Genomic DNA, 19038 nt, shown 5'->3' on the forward strand with positions numbered 1-19038 from the left:
CCTATACCTAAAGAATATTCTTCATTTCAAGATGTCTTTGACAAAAAGGAAGCAGAGTCTTTGCCCCCTCATAGGGCTTTCGATTGTCCAATCGAATTGTTACCTGGTTCCCCAATTCCTCATGGTCATATTTACCCCCTCTCCCAACCTGAACTCACACATCTTAAACAATATCTAGATGAAAATTTAAAAAAGGGGTTCATTAGACCATCCACCTCTCCAGCAGCAGCTGGAATGTTTTTTGTACGTAACAAAGATGGTACTCTCAGGCCAATCATTGATTACAGGCAATTAAACAAAGTCACAGTAAAAAATCGGTACCCCCTACCTTTAATTACAGAATTAATTGAACGGTTGGGTAATGCAACAATCTTTACCAAGTTGGATTTAAGGGGTGCCTATAATTTAATTCGAATAAGGAAGGGAGACGAATGGCTCACAGCATTCCGTACTAGGTACGGATTGTACGAATATACTGTGATGCCATTCGGGCTCTGTAATGCCCCCGCGACATTCCAGTATTTTATAAATGAATTATTTAGAGATTTATTGGATGTCTGTGTTATAATTTACTTGGATGATATTTTAATTTATTCTGAGTCCTTAGAACAGCATATCAAACATGTTACAACAGTTTTATCAAGACTCAGAGAGAATCAACTCTATGCTAAACCTGAAAAATGTATCTTCCACACACAAGATATCTCTTTTCTAGGTTATAAAATAACAGCTGAAGGTATCAACATGGAAGATACAAAAATATCAGCTATAACAGGTTGGCCAAGACCAACTACAGTAAAGGAATTACAAAGTTTTTTAGGATTTTCGAATTTTTACCGAAAATTTATTAATAATTTCTCACATATTGTCAAACCATTGACAAGACTCACAGGAAAACATGTACCTTTCATCTGGAGTACAGAAGCACAACAAGCATTCGAAACTCTTAAACGTAGTTTTACTACAGCACCCATCCTTCAATTCCCAGACCCCACTAAGCAGTTCGTACTTGAGGTGGATGCGTCTGAGTGTGCTTTAGGTGCTATCCTGTCTCAAAGGAAGAGTCTGTCGGAACCTATGCACCCTGTGGCATATTTTTCAAGATCTTTGTCTCCAGCAGAGATTAATTATCCTATTGGAGAAAAGGAACTCCTATCCATAAAATCTGCTTTTGAAAATTGGAGACACTTACTGGAAGGGACTGAGGCACCAATTCTAGTTATTACTGACCATAAAAACTTAGAATATCTACAAACCAATCGGACTTTATCCTCTAGACAGCTTAGATGGAGTCTGTTTTTCTCCAGGTTTAATTTCCATATTCAATATAGACCTGGCTCAAGGAATGGAAAAGCAGACGCATTATCTAGACAGAAATTGCCAGATAATAAAAAGTCTCTACCCAGTACTGTACTACCAATTGGACATTTCATATCTTGCACTTTGAGTTTAGAACAAGAGAAAGAATATTCACAGGGAGGAGACTGCAGCCCAGACAAATTCAACCTCACGAAACGTTCAGATGGGTTGTACTATTTCGGGAACTTATTGTACATACCCCCTTCTTTACAAGGAAGTATATTACAACAAAACCATGACTCGATTCTAAATGGTCATCCAGGTGTTCAAAACACCTATCATTTGTTAAAAAGGAAATACTGGTGGCCCAAAATGTGGAAATCAGTTGAGGAATACGTTCATACCTGTACAACTTGTGTTCAACATAAAAAGGAACATAAAAGGCCGTATGGGTATCTAATGTCTCTACCCATCCCAGAACGGCCATGGAAGGAAGTCGCAATGGACTTCATTGTAGAATTACCAACTTCAAAAAATTACACCACAATATTAGGGGTAATTGACCTTTTTACTAAAATGGCACATTTCCTACCTATACAAGCGTTACCTACTGCCTCACAAACAGCTGATCTGTTTCTAAACCATATAGTGAGATTACATGGTCTTCCAACTAGTGTTTTAACTGATCGTGGAAGTCAATTTACCTCGAAGTTCTGGCATTCATTATGTCAAAGGTTGAATATCACAAGGAAATTGACCACTTCTTATCATCCACAAACCAATGGACAGTGCGAACGTACCAATCAGTCCTTGGAACAATACTTGAGAATTCATTGTTCTCAACAACAAGAGAAGTGGGCAGATTTTTTAGCAACTGTTGAATTTGCCTATAACAATACTAAGAACACTTCCACTCAGATGACTCCGTTCTTCGCAAACTACGGATTTGATCCAGAATATGAATTTCAACATAACATTCATGTGCCATGTCCTGTAGTTAATGACTTGGTAAACTCTATAGCACAATCTTTTAACCTCCTAAAAGAAAATATCCAAAGGGCACAAACCCAACACCAACATTATTACAACCTTCGACGGCGACCAGCACCTGACTATAAAGTTGGAGATTTGGTTTGGTTATCCACCCGTCATCTGAAGATTCCGGCTACTAAAGCAAAGTTTAACCAGTTATATGTTGGTCCATTTCCGATCACTAAAATTATAAACCCCAACGCAGTAGTCCTGCAGTTACCTGAGAAGTTCCGTATACATCCTTCATTTCACGTCTCACTGTTGAAACCGTACACACCTGTTCGGTCACAACCAGTCCCTTTGACTGTCCCCCCTGATATTCCATCATCGGAGGTGGATTATGAGGTCTCTGACATAATTGACTCTAGAGTGTACCGTGGGGACTTACAGTATCTTATTCGCTGGTCTGGTTATTCACCAGATGAAGACTCTTGGGAATCTGCCTCACAGGTCTCTGCTCCCCGGTTGGTGAAACTTTTCCATAGACGGCATCCGGATAGACCCTCTTTTTGAAAACCTGGAGGTTTTCCTTGGGTGGGGGACCTGTCATATATTGACCCTCTCTTGCACTGTACCTTTAATTGGTTGCCTAGCTTCCTTTATAAGGAGCTTTTGTTCTTCCATTCATTGCTTGTAATTGAGATTCTCCTTACCGATTGGGATTCTCCCAAGCCTCCTCCTTCTGGTTGTTCCTGTGATACTGAATTCTGACAGCTAACGCTGTCACTTGTTCGCTCCGCCTCAGCACCGCCTCCTTCACTGAACGGACTTCGCGCTCAAACACACTAGTGCCGCAGCTGCAGCCTGAGGCTCCTCTCCCTCACATTTCAGCGTGTAAGTACTTACCGCTTAGGATACTGAACTATTTCATCTGATTTGCCTTATGACTATTCTTACATACCGTTCTAATTCACTTACTGGATATAAAGTTATTTTCTATCTGGAACTTTATTACCAAGTTGTCTTATGTGCTTTTTACTGTTAGCTAGCTGAAGCAATGCAATCATCATACGATAATATTATCAAAAGGAAAGTTTCTATCACCCCAAAGAGTATACTTTAATTGTGTTATGTTGCCAATCCTCATTACTACCAAAAGCATACCATACCTACTTATTAACCTTGCTAGTATATTTACTAAAATATATTAGAAATCCACACAGTAGTTCTGTGTTTGTTAAAGATAAACAACATACAACTACATAGTGGTAAATTAAATCCTAGGTGAATCATATCACTAAACAGAATTTTAGTTCAATGATTCATTCAGGAACAACTAAACTTTATTTGCTGAAGAAGTATGAAACGTATAAATTATTAATCTGCACATTTGGTCCTTTTGTTAAGCAGATTCTGATTGATCTGTGACATCAGCAAACCAGCTGGCTGTGTGAAGGAATCCCCGTCGTGATGTCTTGTAACAGTGGATCTCCTGAGCGGCAACCCTTGCCTAAATAGCTTCCTATGGATTGGAACAGGGGAGAAAGGCTAAACAGCCCTTGGGTTACTTGAGGGAGATTGATAAACACACCAGACTAGGTAAATAGTAAAACTAGCATTTATTGTACAAAATAAAATAGCCAGCAATGTAACACATTACAGCTGGTGTGTTAAAATCAAATCTCCTATAACATATAGAGATAAACAGCGACGCGTTTTTCGGGGGTAACCCCGTTTCCTCAGGCTTGTATCTAGTCTGGTTTGCTGATTGAATACCAGCCTGCTTCTAATAGGCACAAGAGAGTGCCTTTACGTTTGTGAGTACCCTGTATCTTGTCCAGTTTGGTTTTTGTGGTATCCATTGACCTACACATGTGGCGCCTCTGTTTTTGTTTTGATTACAGTTTTCCATCTCAGAAATATTTGTTTCATTTCAGTTTTTAGTTCTTTTTTTTTTTGTAATTTAAAACTGTTCAATAAAGTTAGAGAAATTTCAGGTCACCAGAGGTGCAATAAATCTAGTAATCCATTGCTATCAAAATGGCTAATTTCTCTGATGCTAGATAATTTAAAATATATATATATATATATATATATATATATATATATATATATATATATATATATATATATATATATATATATATAAAATTAAGGGACCACTACAAAATTATCAGTTTCTCTGGTTGTACTATTTATGAGAATGTGTTAGGCAGATTTATATTTGTGAAGGACTCATGAATCAAGCCATGTACAAGGTTAGCCAGGAAGAGAACTTGCTTCCTTCTGCTCTGACAATGTTCCCCAACTCTGAGGATAGTTTTTCCCGGGAGGACAATGCTCCAAGTCACACAACAAGGTCAATCAAGGTGTGGAGGAAGGACTGCCAGATCAATCTCCAGACCTGAACCGCATTGAAAACCTCTGGAGTGTGATCAAGAGGAAGATGGATGGTCACAAGCCATCAAACAAAGCCGAGCTGCTTGATTTTGCATAATGTCACCCAACAGCAATGGGAAAGACTGGTGAAGAGCATGACAAGACATTGTTGTTCCACCAAATATGGATTTCTGATCTCTACCTAAGATAAATCATTAGTATTGTACAAATGAATATGAACTTGTTTTCTTTGCGTTATTCAAGGTCTGACAACACTGAATCTTTATTGTTATTTTGACCAGTTGTCATTTTCTGCAAATAAATGCTCTAAATGACAATATTTTTTATTTGGAAATTAGGAGAAATATCAGTAGTTTACAGAATAAAACATAAATGTTAATTTAAACACAAACTTATAAATAGTAACACCAGAGAAACTGATCATTTTGCAGTGGTCTCCTAATTTTTTACATTCCATGTATTTATATATATATTTTATATACACACACACATACATACACACATATATATATATGTGTGTATGTATAGTAAACAGTCAAAAAGAGAGCACTTGCCGTGGTTAAAATCCGTGTTTATTTTGACGTGTAAATGTTTTCGGGGAGTGACCCCATCATCAGACAAGTGACAAGCACTCCCCGAAAATGTTTACACATCAAAATAAACACGGATTTTAACCACGGCGAGTGCTCTCTTTTTGACAGTTTACTCGATACGCTTGGGATGCACCCCGGATTATAAATACAAAGTGAGTGCTAGACTCTTGCACTTATATATATATATATATATATATATCGCCAAACAGAAGAGCACTCCAAGGGACTTAGTAATAATAGTCACTTTTTAATGTGAACGTTTTCGGATCGATGCAAGGTTCTTTGTATGTCTGAGGACGGGTCGCATCGATCCGAAAACGTTCACATTAAAAAGTGACTATTATTACTAAGTCCCTTGGAGTGCTCTTCTGTTTGGCGATATATTTGAATTTATGAGTAGCACCCAGGTCGTTAACGTTGGTATTTCTGGAGTGCACTTTGTTTGGATTCTATATTATATATATATATATATATATATATATATATAAATAAATATATATATTTATACACACATACAGTATATATATATATATATATATATATATATATATATATATATGTTGTATTGCTAAATGAGCACTTAGAAATGATCAGTGTAGCTACTGCCTACAGCTAGATAAGAGAGCTGATATTATACTGTCATGTGATTTTTGCAGGAAAAGTCTGGGGGCTGTGATGGGAAGTAATGGATTCTGCATAAATAAAGTTGGAGAAAAAAAATCCTTTTAAACTAATGAATACATATAGCAATGCTTTCTATTAAGTATAACATACTGCTTAGTGCTTTTTAATTAATTACAATTTATATCCGTTTGCCAATCTCGACAAGACACAATAAAGGCTGGGCGCAACCAAGCATTGAACAAAATACATAAAATGGAAGGAGAAAAATGCTGTTAACAATAAGACTAGCTGAGACTATGGGGTAGATTTATTAACCTGCGAATGCTGCTGTTTCCGCACGAGCCTTCAGGCTCGCCGGAAACAAGAATTAAGAAGCAGTGGTCTTAAGACCGCTGTTCCTTAACTCGTCCGCCACCTCTGAGGCGGCGGACAGCAATCTGCCCGATCGGATACGATCGGGTTGATTGACACGCCCTGCTAGCTGCCGGTTGGCCGCGAATCTGCAGGGGGCGGTATTGCACAAGCATTTCACGAGAAATGCTTGTGCAATGATTAATGTCAACAGCATATACTGTTGGCATTTTCTGATGTGCGGCGGACATGATTCGCTACAGTGATAAATCGGCCCCTATATGGTTAATTGAAGGATTTATGACTTTGCTTTTAACCACAGACAATTTCTAACTAAATATCCAATATTATCTAATTTGTTGTTATCTCAAATATCAAAACGTGTTAACTGATAACAGCGGAAATACAAAAATTAAAGTGTAAATCAAATCTACCTGTTCTACTTGATTTCCTACTAATGACAGCAATTCTGTTGCAAGGTGACATCAGTAAAAGAAAAGAAGATATACTAAATTATACTCAGATACTTTTATTCTCACCTCTGATTCTGTCACTGATTTCAGTCGCAAGATCGTCTTGATCTGCTTGTTGACCGCCGACACAATCATTATCTTCATCTATACGGAACAGTTCATTGGGATTATATAGATATATTTATTTTTTTAGACAGAGCAGCAATTTTCAACAAATTTCTAATTCACTTCTATTATCAAATTGTCTTTAATCTCTTTAAAACCTTTGTTGAAAAGCAGGGACGGACGTAATCTCAGGAGTGTGCACGTGTCTGGAGCACTATATAGCAGCAGTTTTGCAAGAATGTTATCCCTTTGCAAGAGCACTAAATGGCAGAACTATTGCCTGCTATATAGTTCTCTAGAGGCTACCTAGGTATCGCTTCAACACAGAATATCATGGGAACGAATTTTTGCGAATAGAAGTACATTTGGAAACTATTTTAAAACGGTCCGTTCTGTCTGACTCACACAAGAAGCATTTGGGTTTCATTTTCCTTTAATTTCATTTTTAAAAGCTACGTCAAATTCTTTAGGTATATAAAACCCAAGTAACCAATGAGAATAACGTATTTAGTCAGTAGACATTTTACAGATCTTTTCATTCCTCGTGTGACTTTACCCATGTACAACAGCAGAAACCTGAGAAACACTAATATTTACCATAAAATTACAGGGACACAAAATCTATTTTTTCCGTTCATGGTTCAGATAGAACATACAATTTTAAAACAACTTTTCCAATTCCATCTATTATCAAATGTGATTAATTTTCTTGGTATTCTTTGTTGAAAAGCATACGTAGGTATGCTTGGGAGCAGCACTGCACTACTGGGAGCTAGCTGATCAGGTGAGCCAATGGCAAGAGGAATATGTGTGCAGCCACCAATTAGCAACTAGCTGCCTACCTAGGTATGTTTTTATATTAGAATCATACAAGAAACATCTTTGTTTCATGCCCTTTTAAACATTCAGGATTCAAAGCACTGAATTAAATAAAATTCAAATTCACTGTCATATTGTGCACAGTCTTTGTTGGTGAACACTCATCTCCTACTGAGCACGGCGATACATAGTATACTTTATATAGCAGCAGGATACACCAATACATCATTTACAGCGTTACTATATCTAGGTATACAGGGTTTAGCCCACATTATCACACACCTTTGTCACAGATTTCTTGTCTTGGATCTTCCAGTTGAATCTCACTACAGCGATCTTCTGTTTGTTCAGAATTTAAAACAAGAGGTTTACCATCACCTGTACAAACAAGTGCGTTTAACTTTCTGATAACACAGTTTGTTTATAACAAATGTAACGACTGACGCAACTAAATTAACAGAATCGAATGTATAGAACAGTCAACATATTGGTTTAATATTGCTCAAAGCAAGTCAAGTTTATCATTTAATGTATAGCAGCGTTAGCAAATTAGCTGCAGAGACAAAAATGTTTTTAAAATGCCTCTTGAATAAATTTGTTTCCTTTCCTCTTGGTCTAACATCACATAATTATAAGGTAAAAAACATAATTTATGCTTACCTGATAAATTCCTTTCTCCTGTAGTGTAGTCAGTCCACGGGTCATCCATTACTTATGGAATATTTCTCTTCCCAGCAGAGCTTGCTATATAGCTCCTCCCCTCACCTATCATACTCAGTCATTCGACCAAGCATACGAGAAAGGAGGAACCATAGGGTACAGTGGTGACTGGAGTTTAATTAAAATTTAGACCTGCCGTAAAAACAGGGCGGGCCGTGGACTGACTACACTACAGGAGAAAGGAATTTATCAGGTAAGCATAAATTATGTTTTCTCCTGTTAAGTGTAGTCAGTCCACGGGTCATCCATTACTTATGGAATACCAATACCAAAGCTAAAGTACACGGATGAAGGGAGGGACAAGGCAGGAACATTAAACAGAAGGAACCACTGCCTGAAGTACCTTTCTCCGAAAAACAGCCTCCGAGGAAGCAAAAGTGTCAAATTTGTAAAATTTTGAAAAAGTGTGAAGCGAAGACCAAGTCGCAGCCTTGCAAATCTGTTCAACAGAGGCCTCATTTTTAAAGGCCCAGGTGGAAGCCACAGCTCTAGTAGAATGAGCTGTAATCCTTTCAGGAGGCTGCTGTCCAGCAGTCTCATAGGCTAATCGTATTATGCTACGAAGCCAAAAAGAGAGAGAGGTAGCCGAAGCCTTTTGACCTCTCCTCTGTCCAGAGTAAACGACAAACAGGGAAGAAGTTTGACGAAAATCCTTAGTTGCCTGCAAATAGAATTTCAGGGCACGGACTACGTCCAGATTATGCAAAAGTCGTTCCTTCTTTGAAGAAGGGTTAGGACACAGAGATGGAACAACAATCTCTTGATTGATATTCTTGTTAGTAACTACCTTAGGTAAGAACCCAGGTTTAGTACGCAGAACTACCTTGTCTGAATGGAAAATCAGATAAGGAGAATCACAATGTAAGGCAGATAACTCAGAGACTCTTCGAGCCGAGGAAATAGCCATCAAAAACAGAACTTTCCAAGATAACAACTTGATATCAATGGAATGAAGGGGTTCAAATGGAACGCCTTGAAGAACATTAAGAACTAAGTTTAAGCTCCACGGCGGAGCAACAGACTTAAACACAGGCTTAATCCTAGTTAAAGCCTGACAGAAACGAACGTCTGGAACTTCAGCCAGACGTTTGTGTAGAAGAATAGACAGAGCAGAAATCTGTCCCTTTAACGAACTAGTAGATAAGCCCTTTTCTAAACCCTCTTGTAGAAAGGACAATATCCTAGGAATCCTAACCTTACTCCATGAGTAACTCTTGGATTCGCACCAATGTAAATATTTACGCCATATTTTATGGTAAATTTTTCTGGTAACAGGCTTCCTAGCCTGTATTAAGGTATCAATAACCGACTCCGAGAAACCACGCTTTGATAGAATCAAGCGTTCAATCTCCATGCAGTCAGCCTCAGAGAAATTAGATTTGGATGTTTGAAAGGACCCTGAATTAGAAGGTCCTGTCTCAGAGGCAGAGACCATGGTGGACAGGACGACATGTCCACTAGGTCTGCATACCAGGTCCTGCGTGGCCAAGCAGGCGCTATCAGAATTACCGAAGCTCTCTCCTGTTTGATCTTGGCAATCAAACGAGGAAGCATTGGGAATGGTGGAAACACATAAGCCATGTTGAAGACCCAAGGGGCTGTCAGAGCATCTATCAGCACCGCTCCCGGGTCCCTGGACCTGGATCCGTAACAAGGAAGCTTGGCGTTCTGACGAGACGCCATGAGATCCAGATCTGGTTTGCCCCAACGACGAACCAGTTGAGCAAAGACCTCCGGATGAAGTTCCCACTCTCCCGGATGAAAAGTCTGGCGACTTAGAAAATCCGCCTCCCAGTTCTCCACGCCTGGGATGTAGATCGCTGACAGGTGGCAAGAGTGAGACTCTGCCCAGCGAATTATCTTTGAAACTTCCAACATCGCTAGGGAACTTCTGGTTCCCCCTTGATGGTTGATGTAAGCCACAGTCGTGATGTTGTCCGACTGAAATCTGATGAACCTCAGAGTTGCTAACTGAGGCCAAGCTAGGAGAGCATTGAATATTGCTCTTAACTCCAGAATATTTATTGGGAGGAGTTTCTCCTCCTGAGTCCATAATCCCTGAGCTTTCAGGGAATTCCAGACTGCTCCCCAGCCTAGAAGGCTGGCGTCTGTTGTTACAATCGTCCAATCTGGCCTGCGAAAGGTCATCCCCTTGGACAGATGTGGCCGAGAAAGCCACCATAGAAGAGAATCTCTGGTCTCTTGATCCAGATTTAGTAGGGGGGACAAATCTGAGTAATCCCCGTTCCACTGACTTAGCATGCACAATTGCAGCGGTCTGAGATGCAGGCGCGTAAATGGTACTATGTCCATTGCCGCTACCATTAAGCCGATTACTTCCATGCACTGAGCTACTGACGGGTGTGGAATGGAGTGAAGGACACGGCAAGCATTTAGAAGTTTTAATAACCTGGCCTCTGTCAGGTAAATTTTCATCTCTACAGAATCTATAAGAGTCCCTAGAAAGGGAACTCTTGTAAGTGGTAATAGAGAACTCTTTTCCACGTTCACCTTCCACCCATGCGACCTCAGAAATGCCAGAACTATCTCTGTATGAGACTTGGCAGTTTGAAAACTTGACGCTTGTATCAGAATGTCGTCTAGGTACGGAGTCACCGCTATGCCTCGCGGTCTTAGTACCGCCAGAAGTGATCCTAGAATTTTTGTAAAGATTCTTGGAGCCGTAGCTAATCCGAAGGGAAGAGCTACAAACTGGTAATGCCTGTCTAGGAAGGCAAATCTCAAATACCGGTAATGGTCCTTGTGAATCGGTATGTGAAGGTAGGCATCCTTTAAGTCCACCGTGGTCATGTACTGACCCTCTTGGATCATGGGAAGGATGGTTCGAATAGTCTCCATTTTGAATGATGGAACTCTTAGAAATTTGTTTAGGATTTTTAAGTCCAAGATTGGTCTGAAGGTTCCCTCTTTTTTGGGAACCACAAATAGATTTGAATAGAATCCCTGCCCGTGTTCCGTCCGCGGAACTGGGTGGATTACCCCCATTAGTAAGAGGTCTTGTACACAGCGTAGAAACGCCTCTTTCTTTGTTTGGTTTGCTGATAACCTTGAAAGATGAAATCTCCCCCGTGGAGGAGAAGACTTGAAGTCCAGGAGATATCCCTGGGATATGATCTCCAACGCCCAGGGATCCTGGACATCTCTTGCCCAAGCCTGGGCGAAGAGAGAAAGTCTGCCCCCCACTAGATCCGTTTCCGGATAGGGGGCCCTCTCTTCATGCTGTCTTGGGGGCAGCAGCAGGTTTCTTTGCCTGCTTGCCCCTGTTCCAGGACTGGTTAACTTTCCAGCCCTGCCTGTAACGAGCAACAGCTCCTTCCTGTTTTGGAGCGGAGGAAGTTGATGCTGCTCCTGCCTTGAAGTTACGAAAGGCACGAAAATTAGACTGTTTGGCCTTTGATTTGGCCCTGTCCTGAGGTAGAGCATGGCCCTTACCTCCCGTAATGTCAGCAATAATTTCTTTCAAGCCGGGCCCGAATAAGGTCTGCCCTTTGAAAGGAATATTAAGCAATTTAGATTTAGAAGTCACGTCAGCTGACCAGGATTTAAGCCATAGCGCTCTGCGCGCTTGGATGGCGAATCCGGAGTTCTTAGCCGTAAGTTTGGTTAAATGCACAACGGCATCAGAAACAAATGCGTTAGCTAGCTTAAGTGTTTTAAGCTTGTTCATTATTTCATCCAATGGAGCTGAGCGAATGGCCTCTTCCAGAGACTCAAACCAGAATGCTGCCGCAGCAGTGACAGGCGCAATGCATGCAAGGGGCTGTAAAATAAAACCTTGTTGAACAAACATTTTCTTAAGGTAACCCTCTAATTTTTTATCCATTGGATCTGAAAAGGCACAACTATTCTCCACCGGGATAGTGGTACGCTTAGCTAAAGTAGAAACTGCTCCCTCCACCTTAGGGACCGTCTGCCATAAGTCTCGTGTGGTGGCGTCAATAGGAAACATTTTCCTAAATATGGGAGGAGGGGTAAAAGGCACACCAGGTCTATCCCACTCCTTGCTAATAATCTCTGTAAGCCTTTTTGGTATAGGAAATACGTCAGTATACACCGGTACCGCATAGTATTTATCCAACCTACATAATTTCTCTGGAATTGCAACCGTGTTACAATCATTCAGAGCCGCTAATACCTCCCCTAGCAATGTGCGGAGGTTCTCTAGCTTAAATTTAAAATTGGAAATCTCTGAATCCAGTCTCCCTGGATCAGATCCGTCACCCACAGAATGAAGCTCTCCGTCCTCACGTTCTGCAAACTGTGACGCAGTATCTGACATGGCTCTCATCTCATCCGCGCACTCTATCCTTAACCCAGAGCTATCGCGCTTGCCTCTTAAATCTGGTAACTTAGATAATACTTCTGTCATAACAGTAGCCATGTCTTGCAAAGTGATTTGTAAGGGCCTCCCTGATGTACTTGGCGCCACAAAATCACGCACCTCCTGAGCGGGAGGCGCAGGTACTGACACGTGAGGAGAGTTAGTCGGCATAACTTCCCCCTCGTCGTCTGGTGATAATTTCTTTACATGTAAAGATTGACTTTTATTCAAAGTAGCATCAATGCAATTGGTACACAAATTTCTATTGGGCTCCACAGTGGCCTTTAAACATAGTGAACAAAGAGATTCATCTGAGTCAGACATGTTTAAACAAACTAGCAATGAGACTAGCAAACTTGGAAATACTTTTCAAAATTAATTTACAAGCAATATAAAAAACGTTACTGTGCCTTTAAGAAGCACAGAAAAACTGACACAGTTGAAATAACAATGATCAAAAATAGTTATAGCAACCAAATTTTCACAGTAAATGTATTAAGTTAGCAAAGGATTGCACCCACCAGCAAATGGATGATTAACCCCTTAGTACCCAAAAACGGATAACAATTATATAATTAACGTTTTTCTCACAGTCAAATACACTGTCACAGGACTACTGTGACTGATTACCTCCCTCAAAATGGATTTTGAAGACCCCTGAGCTCTCTAGAGACGATCTGGATCATGGAGGATGAAGTAGACAGATTGTGACTGAATTTTTACTGCGCAAAAAAGCGCTAAAATAGGCCCCTCCCACTCATATTACAACAGTGGGGAAGCTCAGAAACTGTTTCTATGCAGAAAACAAAAATGGCCATGTGGTAAAAATCAAGCCCCAATAAGTTTTATCACCAAGTACCTCACAAAAAACAATTAACATGCCAGTAAACGTTTTAAACATACATTTAAAAGTTATGTATTATTATTTACAAGCCTGCTACCAGTCGCTTTTACTGCAGTTAAGGCTCATACATTATTTCAGTATTTACAGTATTTTCAGAGTCAATTCCATTCCTTAGAAAATACATTCAGTGTACACACACACACACACATCAGCCTGATACCAGTCGCTATCGCTGCATTTAAGGCTGAACTTACTTTACAATGGTATCAGCAGTATTTTCTCAGTCAATTCCATTCCTCAGAAAATAATTTACTGCACATACCTCTTTGTTGCAGGGGGACCCTGCATGCTATTCCCCTTCTCTGAAGTTACCTCACTTTTCCTCAGATGAGAACAGCCAGTGGGTCTTAGTTACGTCTGCTAAGACCATAGAAAAAAACCCAGGCAGATTCTTCCTCTAATGCTGCCTGAGAATAAACAGCACACTCCGGTGCCATTTAAAAATAACAAACTTTTGATTGTAGAAATAAACTAAGTTAAAAAAAACACCACAGATCTCTCACAGCTTCCTATCTAGTTAGGCTACAAGAGAATGACTGAGTATGATAGGTGAGGGGAGGAGCTATATAGCAAGCTCTGCTGGGTAATTCTCTTGCAGTTTCCTGTTAGGAAGAGAAATATTCCATAAGTAATGGATGACCCGTGGACTGACTACACTTAACAGGAGAAATATATTGTAACGAAAAGGTGCATTGCTCATAAGAATGTCTTGAATTTAGGAGTCACCGCTTTGCAGACCGGGAAAATGTGGGGAGCGAGGGGTAGGAAAAAAATCAGAGAGCCAGTGCTGCTCTGTATTTGACTCTTCTCTTTAAACAGCACTTCGCTCTGGCTGCAGTGAGTTAAGGAAATGTACACAGTGCAGCCAGAGCACAGCACTGTTCTGTATTTGACTCTTCTCTTTAAACAGCGTTTCACTCAGGCTGCAGTGAGTTAAGGAAATTTACACAGTGCAGCCAGGGCACAGCATTGTTTGAAGAGAACAGCCTAATGTGGAGTAGCCTTAAAAAAGAGAAAGCGCTAACAGTTCCTGCAGGTGTCTCGTTCTTTCTGCAGACAATGACATCTTAGTGCACAGCAAGTTCTGCTTTGGGGATTAGAAGGTGGTCTTCACAAAGGCATCATAGTAAAATATGAATCCCCACTACAATCATCTCGCTCCTCCTCCTCCTCTAGTCCTCATCATAACTAACTTTCTTATCTCTTTCACATCCTATCTCTTCAGACACCATTTTTATCCAGCACACCGTCTAAGTCTTACTACGCATTTCACTTCTGTTAGATTATGATTCGGATAGATCATGTAGTTTTAAACAACTCTCTAATTTACTTCTATTATCTATTACCACATACAGTAGTATATTATTTTATACAGATAATTATCTCACACCATTTTGATGTTATGCGTCACACACATTTAATGAGGGATCGTAAACAAGAAGACAGACAATTATAGGATATTTCTAACATGTCTGATCTTGGCAACGATATATATATATATATATATATATATATATATATATATATATATATATATATATATATATATATATATATATATATATATATATATATATATAAACTGTTAACACTCTCCTTATATTTAAAATATCATATGTTATATATTTTTATTCCATTAATGTCTTTAGATAGACAGACAGACAGATATGGAAAGACAGACAGATAGATGTGAAGATAGATAGATACTGATAAAGATAGATAGATATCCTGTATTTTACTCACCTACTATATCAGGTGAGCGGGTTTCCGCTTCTACAGAATCCTGCCTCTCTTTACAACCACCTCCTTCATGCACTGAAACATCCCTGTTCTTTTCATCACAATGTCCTGTTAAGTAAACGTCTATTAGCAAATCATTGTTAAGATGGAAAGTGTTGATTTTGTTATATTAACTAATGACCATCTCTAAACATTTGTGGATTCTAAACTAATAGTATATGGAGCCTAAACTGCAAAACCAATAGATAACAAATTTAGCTTTTGTTGAAGCTCTTTTAAATTCAATTACATTTCTAACATCGTCCACCACAACGTTATAAAGTAGAGATTATTTGAAAGGGAAACCGGATACACAACTGCTGTTCTTAATTTAATTATAGTGTGCCCTGTGCAGTGTTTAACTATAAACTGGGTGAAGTACCATATAGTTTTAGCATATAAGATACTGAACACCTTAAATCTCATTATCTGCCATTACTTCCCGTAACTCGTCTGTCTTTACTCCTCTAACTTTACATATTGTGCTTTTTTATTGTATTCTCCCTCTCATCTCTCTTTCTCTTTATCACCCTCCCGTACTCCTTGTCCTACCATAACCCTCCCTCATCTTAAGAAACAAAATACCAGCAAATGCCATTAAAGGAAATGATCAGCAGCTTTGGCACAAAAACACCTTTTATCTTATGTACATAAAATTAATTTATTCTGTAATGATTTTCTAAAAACAATAACAAGGTATTACCCAAGCTCTTTCATGCAAGATACCTAGAGCTTTGAATGTCTCCTTAGTCTGCATCATGACGTCCTTGTAGACCTCCTTGTGCCCCTCGATATACTCCCACTCCTCCATAGAGAAATAGATGGCAATATCATCGCACTTTATAGGCACCTGAAACAAACACGTCACATACAGCGCTTATAAAGCAAATCTGTTACTGACAGAGCCAGGAAGGTGAAGATAACGTTACGGAGAAAGTGCAGAGAAACAAGCAAAATACACACAGGTTCAGATACAGAGGGCTTTGTAAATATCCTTAGTAGGTTTATTTGTACCACTCACTAGACCTTGATACCCTCAGTTAGCCATATGGGTCTCCCAGTGGATTGTGGTTCCAGTAGCCCAGCTGCCTAGATATAATATTGTTCTACTAAGGACCACTTTGGTTACACACCAGGTTGTCTTAACGGGGCAGTAAACACCTTGGGATTTTTACATAAAATATTTAGTTATGTGCAATGAAACAACTTTGTAATATACCTTCATTACCCCCCTTCAATGTAATTTAACTCTGAAAATTATACAATTTCTAATTCTCAGAACTTGAAATTCACCTGCGGATTTCTCATGGCTAACCCTACTACAGTCATCCCTAATTGGCTTTATCAGATAATGCAGCAATTAAATGCTTTTTGTGCTAACTCTAAGGCTGTGACTGCAGTTGTTATTGAGAAGACATTAAGGGGGGGAGGGGGCAGTACCGTATCTCTTTAGCTATTGTTCTATCAGGGTAAGGGCACATATGTACACTTTGCGGAGTCATTTTTTCATGTATTAATCTGTGTATCATTACCTAAATCTTGTTAAAGCTTAAAACTACAAATATCGCTGATGTAAGATTCTTCCTGGTCCACTGAACTCTTATCTACTTCATCCAGAACTGGTAACCAGGAACCCTGATCCATCACCGTACAGTTACTTATTTCATGTTGTTGTCACTGTTACCCTGTACAGCAGTACTCACCTCTCCCCCCCTGCTGGAGAAGGAATTCTTCTTCACAACTGTGTATTCCTACAGAACAAGAGAAAGGAGTCGTTACTGTATGTTCTATTGGAAGGAAAACATAGAAATGCATCTGTTTGGTCACCTAACCATCTGCTACTGTCCCAGCAAACTAAATCTCACTAATCGTGCCATCCAATATTACTATTATTATTTGTATTGCATGACAATACGTGCTCTCACCTCCCCAGTCAACAAGAAGATTATATCCAGGGCGTAGTTTAGGAACCGCTCAGCCATCTGCTTCCTGTCTTTATTCTTCTCATTCATGGTTAGTGACGCTGACAAAAACAGTTAATGCTAGGACCTAGACAACAGGAGAGATGACCAGAGTTATTCCTATTATGTTATGTTCAGCGCCTTGAGACCCTTACAGGGGGAAAAGCCGCGCTTTACAAGAACCCAATAGATAGATAGATAGCTGATGAGAATGATGCTCTCTGCCTCCCTTTTATCAAACCAGTTTTACACACACACTGCCCCCTGACCTTACACAGTCTGTCTATGCCCCCTCACCTTACACAGTCTGTCTGTGTCCCCTCACCTTACACAGACCTTATGCCCCCTCACCTTACACAGTCTGTCTCTGCCCCCCTCACCTTACACAGTCTGTCTGCGCCCCCTCACCTTACACAGTCTGTCTCTGCCCCCTCACCTTACACAGTCTGTCTCTGCCCCCTCACCTAACACAGCCTGTCTGTGCCCCCTCACCTTACACAGTCTGTCTCTGCCGCCACACCTTACACAGTCTGTCTCTGCCCCCTCACCTTACACAGTCTGTCTGTGCCCCCTCACCTTACACAGTCTGTATGTGCCCCCTCACCTTACACAGTCTGTCTGTGCCCCCTCACCTTACATAGTCTGTCTGTGCCCCCTCACCTTACACAGTCTGACGCTGCCCCCTCACCTTACACAGTCTGTTTGTGCCCCCTCACCTTACACAGTCTGTCTCTGCCCCCTTACCTTACACAGTCTGTCTCTGCCCCCTCGCCTTACACAGTCTGTCTCTGCCCCCTCGCCTTACACAGTCTGCCTGTGCCCCCTCGCCTTACACAGTCTGTCTGTGCCCCCTCACCTTACACAGTCTGACGCTGCCCCCTCACCTTACAGTCTGACGCTGCCCCCTCGCCTTACACAGTCTGTCTGTGCCCCCTCGCCTTACACAGTCTGTCTGTGCCCCCTCGCCTTACACAGTCTGCCTGTGCCCCCTCACCTTACACAGTCTGCCTGTGCCCCCTCGCCTTACACAGTCTGCCTGTGCCCCCTCGCCTTACACAGTCTGCCTGTGCCCCCTCACCTTACATAGTATGTCTGTGCCCCCTCACTATACACAGTCTGTCTCTGCCCCCTCACCTTACACAATCTGTCTGTGCCCCTCACCTTACACAGTCTGTCTGTGCCCCCTCACCTTACACAGTCTGACTCTGCCCCCTCACCTTACACAGTCTGTCTGTGCCCCCTCACCTAACACAGTCTGTTTGTGCCCCCTCACCTTACACAGTCTGTTTGTGCCCCCCCTCACCTTACACAGTCTGTTTGTGCCCCCTCACCTTACACAGTCTGTCTGTGCCCCTCACCTTACACAGTCTGTCTGTGCCCCTCACCTTACACAGTCTGTCTGTGCCCCTCACCTTACACAGTCTGTCTGTGCCCCCTCACCTTACACAGTCTGACTCTGCCCCCTCACCTTACACAGTCTGTCTGTGCCCCCTCACCTAACACAGTCTGTTTGTGCCCCCTTACCTTACACAGTCTGTTTGTGCCCCCTCACCTTACACAGTCTGTTTGTGCCCCCCCCCTCACCTTACACAGTCTGTTTGTGCCCCCTCACCTTACACAGTCTGTTTGTGCCCCCTCACCTTACACAGTCTATCTGTGCCCCCTCACCTAACACAGTCCGTATCTGCCCCCTCAC

General features: G+C 40.9%; 1 protein-coding gene across 3 annotated transcripts in view; it reads right to left on the reverse strand.

Annotated features, from left to right (window-relative positions):
* LOC128635640 (oocyte zinc finger protein XlCOF7.1) overlaps positions 1-17432 on the reverse strand; it is a 37714-nt gene extending 20282 nt beyond the window's left edge. For all 3 annotated transcript variants that reach the window (XM_053688726.1, XM_053688725.1, XM_053688724.1), the window contains exons 1-6: positions 17307-17432; positions 17085-17132; positions 16108-16231; positions 15346-15450; positions 7919-8014; positions 6779-6856 (exon numbers count right to left, since the gene is read on the reverse strand). In XM_053688726.1, the coding sequence (XP_053544701.1) occupies positions 6779-6856; positions 7919-8014; positions 15346-15450; positions 16108-16231; positions 17085-17132; positions 17307-17393 (538 nt within the window). In that variant the 5' untranslated portion in view covers positions 17394-17432. The remainder of the gene's footprint in view (positions 1-6778; positions 6857-7918; positions 8015-15345; positions 15451-16107; positions 16232-17084; positions 17133-17306) is intronic.
* Between the last annotated feature and the right edge of the window lie 1606 nt (positions 17433-19038).

This window comes from Bombina bombina, chromosome 7 (assembly GCF_027579735.1).
Source record: "Bombina bombina isolate aBomBom1 chromosome 7, aBomBom1.pri, whole genome shotgun sequence".
Taxonomy (NCBI): domain Eukaryota; kingdom Metazoa; phylum Chordata; class Amphibia; order Anura; family Bombinatoridae; genus Bombina; species Bombina bombina.